Here is a 10,778-nt window from a genome sequence, read left to right on the forward strand (position 1 = left end):
AAGGTGTATGGAAAAAGGGATGAGATTTAAGTAGAGTGAGAGGCAAAATATAATTTTTTTTGGCGCAAATTATTAGTAAATATTTCTGTTCCCTTTGTACCAAAAAAAAAAAAGCGCAGCTTACCCCAGAATTCAGCCCAACACCAGTAATAAATGTGCCCCGTTGCGCTTACTCTACAAGTTTTATTAACAATGAAACATCTTGGTCCACACTTAGATACTGTATAAATACATAGACTAAACAGCGCAATTGCGCACAACACAGTCCATTCCTTACATACAAACATACAGCACCATAAGAAACATTCAAGTAACATACATGTATGGGGGAAGGTTTGTCTGGTCCTCAAAAAGTCCTCCCTTCAAAAACTTTGAAATGAAGAGAACATACAACAGGACACAATTATAGGAAAAGTCCAACTGCTTCAATCCTTCATTGACCCGCGCCAGTAACATTCCCAGTAGTAAAATCTAGCATAGGTTGCCGTACGAAAATAGAGACATAGGGGTATTATCCTCTTTGGTGAACCCTTGATTGCCGAAAGTCCCAAGTAACCAGAAAGCAAATGTCCACTCACCCTGGTCATTCATGGTTTGGCATTCCAACCGGACCAGTCTCGATACAATCACGTTCCCTTTGTGGTGTTGAGAAGGTTAGTCAGTTCTTCAATGTAGGAAATGGTAGACTTTAATGTCTGGATCTTAGTAAGAGGTTGTCTTCCTTGATTGTAGACTGGTGGTAGATTCCTCCTCAGGGTATGGAGGGCCTCCGCTATGGCCCTCATCCTCATCTTCTCCCTCTCACTGGCCTTTCTCCTTCGTTGGGCATTGACGGAAACTCTAGGATTATGTTGTCCACATTTGTTGCTGTGACCAACTTTGCCCTCTTCCATATGCTGGCAGTCATTAGGGTATTGCAACAATCTATACGTCACCATGTCTTCGCTGTATGGTATTTCTTCCAGGCTTGGTGGATGTGAACAACCAGAAAATGGAGACTCATAGGAGGCCGTAGGAGACAAGCTCTGAGGAGATGGAGTTTGACTCAGAGAGTAATTCTCGGCACTTTGCTTCCAGTCCCATGATGGGGGTAAAAAAGCTGAATCTGGGTCGGAATCTGAAGATAGGGCATAATCCTCCTCCATCTTAATAATAGGTTGGTGGATAGTCTCCATGATAGATACAGAAGCTGGAAATATAGTGTCTGTCTTGTAGACAGTGGCAGATGACAGCCAGCTTCTCCTTGTCTTGGTGTTGGGATTAAGTTCTCCCTTGGTGGGAAACCCTTTTTATATAGACCTGCTAAATCTGAGGTGGGTGTCTAAATGGGACAGTTCAAAGGAGACAACAAAGTGTTAACATGGAAAATGAACTCCTGAAGTGTGACTTCACTGTCATGGGGAATTATCAGCCCTCAGCTAAACTGTCTTTCAATAAACAAGACCGGCTAAGGAGAGGAGCGAGGAGGAGGTTGGGCGGATAGATCTTAGGGATGCAAATGATCATATTAAAAGATTAAATGCAAACTGTTTTGCAATTAATTCTCATATGAACCAATTAGAGATTAAACAAAACCCTGAAATGTAGGATATGGCCCATGAATTATTATCACTGTTTCATGAACTTCCAATAGTAGACTGCTCATCTGCATGGCTTGTTTTTATGAGGTTTTATCTATTAGAAGCCGTATTCATGTGTTTAATTGTAGGGATATCATTGCTGCCTCTTACGAGGTGGATATGATCGCCTCTAGGTTGGGAATGACAAATATTAAAAGATTATTTGCAACAAAATGTTGCTAAATGAACGATTCCTGCAAAAACACCAAAACAACGGCAGCAAAAATGTGCATACAGCGCTGAGAGACAGCTAAGGCCTCCTTCCCACGAACGGATTTCCGCTGCGTAATTTGCGGCAGAAATCCGTTGCGTTGCCCGCAGCTATTAGGTTCTATTGAACCAAATAGCTCAGTGCTCACGGTGCGGAATTCTGCACCGTGAATTTACCCGTCCTCACCTGTGGCATGCTCTATTTGCCGCGGGTGTACGCTTGGACAGCTTCCATTGCAGTCAATGGAAGCCGTCCGTTCACGCCATGTTCCGCTGTAGCACAGCGGAAGATAGCGTGAAAACGCTTCCCCGCCGTCGCGTCATGTGACGCGCTGGGCGTGTCACATGACGCGGCGGAGGTGGGCCGGGAAGCATCATGCGGGAGCGAGGACGCCGGATCTGCAGGTAAGTATGGGGTCTACAGGGGGGCGCCGTGACGGGCTCCGCCGCGGAATTTCGCGGCGGAGCCAGTCACGGCCGTGTGCAGCCGGCCTAAGGCTGGGTTCACACAGAGCGGATTTGCCACGGTTTTTCCATTGCGGTTTTGCTGCCGAAGAACTGCTTCTGCGGCAAAACCGCTTCAAAGGTTAATTTTGGCTTGCTGATTTTCCTGCGGAAAAATCCGCAAGCGGTTTTTTTCCGCAGCGCTTTTAAACTTTTTTTTTTTTTGCAGCGTATTTTGGGTGCGGATTTAGCTGCGTCCATAGAGGTCTATGGACAAAAAAGTGCTGCGGGAAAAAAAATGAATAATGGACTTGCTGCTTCTTTTAAAACCATGCCGCAGTTGCATTTCCGCACTGCGGCTGTGCGGAAGAAGATCCGCCCTGTGAGAACAGCATTTTTCCAAAACTCATTTGTGCTGCATTGCACTGCAAACGCAGTGGTTTTGCCGCAGTGCGGATATGCAACGGCAATCCGCGGCAAAACTGCAGCAAATCCGCCCTGTGTGAACCCTGCCTTAAAGTTCATGAAATAGCAGTAAAAAAGTAACAAAATAAAAGTTTGTAATAAACTTTATTTAGGCAAAAGACGAGAAGAAATAAGGCTGCTTTCACATCTGCGGCGGGGTTCTGTTTTCCTGCTCCATTCGGTAAACAGGGAAGGGAAATTGTCTGACTGAGTGGGTCCGTCATGTGACGAAGCGAACAGCGCCAAACGGACCCCATTGACTATAATAGGGTCCGTTAGTTTCCACGCAGCTACCTGCCATTGTACCAGAAGAGAAAGCACTGAATGCAGTGATACTTCTGGTATATTTTGCTAGATCTGCAATGAAACCTCCAAACAGAGTGCTGCTTCAGATGAACATAATTGCGCTCGCAACATTTCCCCACGCTATATGCAATTCTGTATTTTTCGCATGTGCAAAAAAATAGGACCTGCTTTATTTTCTTGTGTATTTGTGACTCAAGGGCCCCATAGAAGTCTATGGGAGGTGCATAAATGCACAATACGTACACAATTCCATAGGGGGAAAAAAAAGAACACATCTGGACCTCATTAGGCGAAATAGCCTTTTAAATCAGGCCAGCGGTGTGCATGTGCACAGGCCCTGCATAAAAAGTACAGTACGTAGTTCACTACCCAAATATGATGTGATTAGGTAAGCGTATTTGCGTATACCCTCACCTGAAGCCGCCCTAAGATTAACACCTTAAAGACCAAAGATAGTAAACGTGCAGAGCATGGCTACAGTATGTGGACCGCTCAGTTGTTGAGTACATTCGGCATAAATGTTGAAGTATCAATAGCCTATGATCGGCTGGATGAGAGCAAGCAGAACTTTTTTCTCAACTGTATTGGAAAGTATAAATGACCAGATGTGTACTTTTTATTTTTAAAGGGGTTCTGTTAAGGACCTTTCATCCGGGACGGAATAGGCGCACAACACACCTAAATTCCGCACCAAAATCCACAGGCTACCTATGGAATGTGCAATTGAAAAGGTCTTAAAACCTGCCTGCAATTAGCATCAAGATCTTCAGTTGGACCTGCGGATTTTGATGTGGAATTCCTACGGATTTGGCTGGGTCCTGCGGTGTAATGCCATCCCGCCATGAAAGGCCCCTTATCACTTTCAAGCATGTTAAGCCACCTCCAGTGATGGAATACTGAAGTACCGCTGTCCCGTAAACCTGCCCCTCTCTGAGGATGTCATCCTCGCAGTCATCTAAATCTCGTGCATGCACCGGAAGCTTGCGGAACGGCGCATGAACAGATGAATCTGCCCACAAGAGGGACTAATGATCTGCATATGTGCCGATGCGCGAATTCCTGATGCTTACACAAGATTTGGATTGCTCAGTGGATGACATCTCCAATACCATTCATGTCACAATAGCAGAGAGGGGAGCATTTATGTGAGAAACCCTGGCCAACAGCGGCGGTCCAGCCCGCCGACCAGAGCGGAACACATCCATTTGCATTTGATGCCAAAAAGTTTAACCCCTTAATGACATGGCCTATTTTGAGCTTAAGGACCAAGCCTTATTTTTCAAATCTGACATCTGTCACTTTCTGTGCTAATAACTTTTGAATGCTTTTACTTATCAAGGTGATTCTGAGATTGTTTTTTCGTGACATATTGTACTTTATGTTAGTGTAAAAATTTCATCAATAAATTTTGTCCTTATTAGGAAAAAAAATCCAAATTTACTGAAAATTTGGAAAAATTCACAATTTTCAAACTTTGAATTGTTTTCTTTGTAAGATAGAAAGTCAAACACCACAACATAGTTATTAATTAACATTTCCCATAGGCCTACTTTACACAGCAATCATTTTTTAAGTGTTATTTTACTTTTTGCAGACTCCACAAAGTATATAAATTTAGCAGTAATTTTTCACATTTACTAGCAAATTTCAAAATCTAAATTTTTTAAGGACCAATGCAGTTCAGACATAGTTTTGTCGAGCCTGTATATCAGAATCCCCCATGAATTGCCCCATTTTAAAATCAGCACCCTTCAAAGTATTCAAAATGGCATTTAGAAAGTTTATTAACCCTTTAGATGTTTTACAGGAATTAAAGGAAAGTGCATCAAAAATTAGAACAGTTCCTTTTTTCTACTGATTTTCAATATAAAACCTTTTTTTATATATAAAACAGTAGGAGTTAGCAAAGAAACAAAACTTGGAATGTATTACCCAGATTCCGCAGTTTTTAGAAATGCCCCATATGTGGACGTAGCCTGTTGTATGGGCACATGGCAGGTCTCAGAAGGAAAGGAGCGCTTCTTGTCTTTTTGAATGCAGATTTGGCAGGAATAATTTTCAGACCCCATGTAGTGTTTGCAGTGCCCCTGAGGTAGCAGTACATTTGAAACCCCCAATAACTGACCCCATTTTGGAAACTACACCCCTCAGGGAATTTATTAAGGGGTGTAGTGAGCGGTTTGAACCCACAGATGTTTGAGGATTTTTTTTTAACAGTTTGAGTTCAATACGAAAAAATCCAATTTTTCACATAATGTTTAGCTTTAGGCCCAGATTTTCATTTTTCACCAGTGGCAGAAGGAAAAACATACCCCATGATGCGTTACCCAGTTGCTCTCGAACACAGAAATGCCCCATATGTGGACGTAGCCTGTTGTATGGGCACATGGCAGGACTCAGAAGGATAGGAGCGCTTCTTGGCTTTTTGAATGCAGGTTTTGCTAGAATAATTTTCAGACCCCATGTAGTGTTTACAGTGCCCCTGAGGTACCAGTGCATTTGAAACCCCCAACAACTGACCCCATTTTGGAAACTACACCCCTCAAGGAATTTTTTAAGGGGTGTAGTGAGCGGTTTGAACCCACAGGTATTTGAGGAATTTTTTTTAACAATTTGAGTTGAGAACGAAAAATTCACATTTTTCCAATAATGTTCAGCTTTAGGCCCAGATTTTCATTTTTCACCAGGGGCAGAAGGAGAAAACATAGTCCATAATGCATTACCCAATTACTCTCGAGCACGGAAATGCCCCATATGTGGATGTAAACTGTTGTTTGGGCACATGGCAGGGCTCAGAAAGAAAGGAGCGCTTTTTTTGAATGCAGATTTTGCTGGAATAATTTTCAGACACCGTGTAGTGTTTGCAGTGCCCCTGAGGTACCAGTGCATTTGAAACCCCCAACAACTGACCCCATTTTGGAAACTACACCCCTCAGGGAATTTTTTAAGGGGTGTAGTGAGCGGTTTGAACCCACAGGTATTTGAGGAATTTTTTTTAACAATTTGAGTTGAGAACGAAAAATTCACATTTTTCCAATAATGCTCAGTTTAGGCCCAGATTTTTATTTTTTACCAGGGGCAGAAGGAGAAAACGTAACCCATGATGTTACCCAACAGGGAAATGCCCCATATGTGAATCTAAACTGTTTTTAGGGCGCAGGGCTCAGAAGGGAAGGACTTAGCATGTGGCTTTATGTACAAGCTGTGCGAAGTACATCAGGGTAAAACGTCAGGGCAATAAAAAAATTAAAATTTCAGGGACGTGTGGTAGATCTTAAAACACTCATTTATACAGAGGCCGGGTTGTGTGGGGCACGTTTCACACTGGTATATGGTGTCTTTTCTTATCCCCTGTTTGTAGCACACTCTGCACCTCTTTTGGGTCCTTCCCTTCGTCGCAGTGGAGGGAATTTCACTGAGAAAATGCTGCCCTGGTACAATTCTTGTGGCCTCGCTTCCAGAAGTACTGGGCCTCTCCCCCACCTCCTGGTCCCCAAATATTAGGTCCTTGATAACTTCCTCTTGAAATTCAAGGAATGTCCCCCTGTGGCCTGCACCTCGGAACAGCACGTAGGCATTATACAGTGCCATCTGTACGAGGTGCACGGCCAGTTTTTTGTACCACACCCGTGTTTTCCGCATGGCTCTATAGGGCTCCAGTACCTGGTCTGATAGATCGACCCCTCCCATGTACTTATTGTAGTCGAGGACGCAGTCTGGTTTGGGGGTCTCTGCACTGGTACCTCGTACTGGGCAGGGGGTACTGCTGTGGCCGTGTATTGTCGTCAACATAAGGACATCCCTCTTGTCCTTATATTTAACGCACAATACATTGTCGCTGCATTGGGCCCGGCTCTCACCCCTTCTGAGCAGTTGCCCAAGCAGCGTCTTAGGGAGGCTTTTTTGATTTTTCCGAACAGTGCCACATGCCACTGTTCCTCTGGAAGCGAGGCACTGAAACAGGGGGACACTGGTATAAAAGTTATCCAGGTACAGATGGTAACCCTGGTCTAATAGTGGGTGCACCAGTTCCCACACTATTTTCCCTGTTACTCCCAGCACGGGGGGGCATTCTGGGGGCTCGATTTTAGTGTCCTTCCCCTCGTAAATACGGAACTTGTGGGTATACCCTGATGTACGTTCGCAACTTCACACCATACCGTGCCCGCTTACTGAGCAGGTACTGGCGGAATTTTAGCCTCCCCTTGAAGTGTACCAGGGACTCGTCTACTGCAATGTTTATCTGTGGGGCATACGCCTGGGCAAACTTGGCGTTAAAATGGTCTATTACGGGCCTGATCTTATACAACCGATCGTAATTGGGGTGATCGCTGGGGGGGCACAGCTGGTTGTCATTGTAGTGCAGAAATTTTAAAATACACTCAAAGCGCGTCCTCGACATCGCCATGCGGAACATTGGGGTGTGGTACAAAATATCGGTAGACCAGTACGCCCTGATTGTTGGCTTCTTTATTAGCCCCATGGTTAGTATAAGCCCCCAAAATTTTGTTATCTCTGGTGCATCCACAGGGGTCCACTTATCGGGTCTGGCGTAGCTGGAGGTGGGATTTTCTTCTATAAAATTCTGGGCGTACAAATTCGTCTGGGTAACAATATGGGCAATGAACTCTTCAGAAAAAAAAAACTTGAAGAAGTCCTTCCCTCTGAGCCCTTCCGTGTCAAATTGAATCCCTGGGTTCCCAATAAAATCAGGGATCTGGGGTCTGTAATCTTCCGGGGTACTCCAGTGAGCATCTGATGCATTGGGGTCAGTGGCGGTCCTTGGACGCCTTCTCGGGGGTGCAGGGAGCTCAGACTCGCTGGATGAGGATGAGGAGTCGGAGAATGCCAAAAAAGTGGGGTCGTCATCACCACTACCTGAGTCCGAGTCTGATGCAATGATTGCATACAGTTCCTCTGAAGTGTACCTCCTGCGGGCCATATTTATATAAAATGGGGCACACGGGGAAAAAGTTTTATTAGATGGGACACTGCGGGATGGGGTGACCACGGGACGGGGGTCGGAAAGAACGCGGAAACTTATGTGGTGTATTCACGTGCTTTTTTTTTTACACAGACGAATACACAGACACAACACGGACTAACGACACACTACACACTAGACGGACTAACGACACGCTACACTAACTAATGACGGGTGACGGGACAGGTAACGAAATGGGAACAACAGGAACTTTTTTTGTTTTCTTGTTTTTTTTTTTACACAGACGAATACACTGACAGTACACGGACTAACGACACGCTACACACTAGACGGACTAACTAAACGCTACACTAACTAATAACGGGTGACGGGACAGGTAACGAAATGGGAACAACAGGAACTTTTTTTTTTTTTTTTTTTTACACCAAGGGATACACTGACTACACGCTGCGCTACACTACACTGCTGATCGCACGCTACAGCTCACTCACTACACTTCTGATCACACACTACAGATCCCTCACTCACTACACTACACTGCACTTCTGATCACTCACTCCACTCTGCTACACTACACTGCCTGATCAATCACTCACTACACTACACTGCCTGATCAATCACTCACTACACTCACTACACTACACCACACTGATCACTAACACTCACTCCACTACACCACACTGATGACTAACTCCACTCCACTACACTACACTCCACTCCACTCCACTCCACTACACTCACTCCCTGCCTAATCTACACTCTAATCGCACTTTATATTCACAGATATGACAGTAGGTGCTCTATCTACAAGCACCGGAAACACACTGCGGTGCTTGCACATGGAGCCCCTACTGTAAACAGCGCGAAGTCCGCTGCTGCGCTGTGATTGGTCAGGGAGTTTTTCCCTGACCAATCACAGCGATCGTGGGGGAGGGACCGCTCTGATTGGTCCCCAGCCCGGACGCAGCACTTGTCTGCTGACTATGTCAGCAGACATCACTGCTGTGTCGCCGCGATTGTCACCGCGGCGACACTTTAATGACATGACGTACCAGGTACGTCATGTTGCGGGAAGTATCCCGCTACCATGACGTACCAGGTACGTCCAGGAGCGGGAAGGGGTTAAAAACATTATTTCTCCAGGAGCCATAACTAACTAAGTTTTGAAACAGCGGTACTTCAGTATACCGTCACTGTAGGCATTGTAATAGGTTTGATAATGATGACAGGTTCACTTTAATTGAGAGCTAACCCCTTAGAGATGTGGCCTAGTTCGGTCCTTTAAGGGGTTTTCTGAGTAACATTTTGTTTTCAAAATTCTGCACCCATGCTTAAAAATAATAAGTGAACCTCTATTCCCCCCCCCCCCCCATTCTAGGCTCCCGCAGAACGAGCGCGGGCTCTTCATTCACCCCATTGGGTCTGTTGCGTTTTTTCATTCACCCCATTGCGTTTTTTTAACACAAGAGTCAATGGGTCTTTCTAATGTTTAAAACACATCACAAGTTTATGTTGCAATTTGTGCGCGATGCGTTTTCAACATTAGAAAGTCCCATTGACAATCGCGTTAAAAAAAATGCAAGTGAGTAGGAGTCCTAACATAAAGGTACTGCAAACATTTGTGAGTAAATGATCGGGCTCAGAAGCATACGCAGTTGGTATTGGCTGTTTGAAACAACTGACCCCTGCTGGCAGCTAGTAGGCTGTTTAACTTCTTGGATGCCTTGGTCAATGTTGACCACGGCAACTAAGCAGCTATCCAAAGAGGTCCCCCTCACAACTCTATCGACTACTCCATGAATGGATCACAGGGTACTGATTGGTTCATATTGCATCCCAGAGACTAGTGAAGGCTTCCAGGGCTGCCATGTATTAAGTCTGTTAGGCCACTTTCGACAGCCACGGGTGACAATGATATCAGCGCAAGAAACACGCGGTGATATCGCAACTATGTTCTGTGCGATATAACAGCGTTTTCTCACGGCGATATCACGATTTTGTGTCGCTGCAAAGTCACGCGACTTTGTAGCGCTCTTTTGTAGGGATTTTCAGGGGCGGGGGGTGTGAGATATAAGCCATACCCTGAAAATAAGCCCTGGCTGCATTAAAAAGAACCACAATGCTGTCTGGCTCCGCTGCATGTCTCCTCTGTTTGTAGTTTTCACCCAGTGCTTCCTGGTCAGGAGTTCAAAAACCCCACCTGCAGGAAGTGCTGGCTCTGATTTGGCTGAGCCACGGCGCTCGAGAACCATCACTGCAGCGCTCGATGAACCAATCACAGCCATCACCTTAGAGGACGTAGTTAGGGGGTATTTTAGGGGAAATAGTAGGATTTCCTACTGTAAAAGTTGCATCGCACCACAGGAAAACCGTGCTTTCATGCGATGCAACACAAAGGACGGCTCCATAGGGAAGCATGGGCTACAAAACATTGCAAACAGTGGCAATATTCAGCATGCCGGGTCCCCCCCCCCAAAACATCGCTAAAGTGAAGGAACCCATTGGAAAGCAACCACTTGGACCCTCAGGGTGCAGAAGAGCACTGCATCCCAGCAGCTGTGCCATGCGTGACCACCATTCCATTCTCTTCTATGAAGCCGACTGAGATAACTAAGCAGATTGCTCGGCTATTTCCATACACAGTGAATGGGGTCACGCATGCACACTGCTACTGCATTCACCTGTTAGGAGTTGGTCTGGGCCCCCCCCCCCCAAAGCAAAACTTTCCCTAGAAACAAATTGGGTGATTCAGTTTTCCTCAGCATGTTTTCATTTAACATCTTAGCACC

General features: G+C 45.3%; 1 protein-coding gene across 1 annotated transcript; it reads right to left on the reverse strand.

Annotated features, from left to right (window-relative positions):
* Positions 1 to 622: 622 nt before the first annotated feature.
* MSGN1 (mesogenin 1) lies at positions 623 to 1,438 on the reverse strand. The gene has a single exon (XM_066589176.1). It carries the CDS (start codon positions 1,173 to 1,175, stop codon positions 627 to 629), a length of 549 nt encoding a protein of 182 aa, XP_066445273.1. The 5' UTR covers positions 1,176 to 1,438; the 3' UTR covers positions 623 to 626.
* Positions 1,439 to 10,778: the final 9,340 nt, after the last annotated feature.

The sequence above is a fragment of the Eleutherodactylus coqui genome, chromosome 1 (assembly GCF_035609145.1).
Source record: "Eleutherodactylus coqui strain aEleCoq1 chromosome 1, aEleCoq1.hap1, whole genome shotgun sequence".
NCBI classification, from domain to species: Eukaryota; Metazoa; Chordata; class Amphibia; order Anura; family Eleutherodactylidae; genus Eleutherodactylus; species Eleutherodactylus coqui.

Coding starts and splice junctions, on each gene's coding strand:
- MSGN1 (XM_066589176.1), bottom strand. CDS start 1,175: ATGGAGACTATCCACCAACCTATTATTAAGATGGAGGAGGATTATGCC.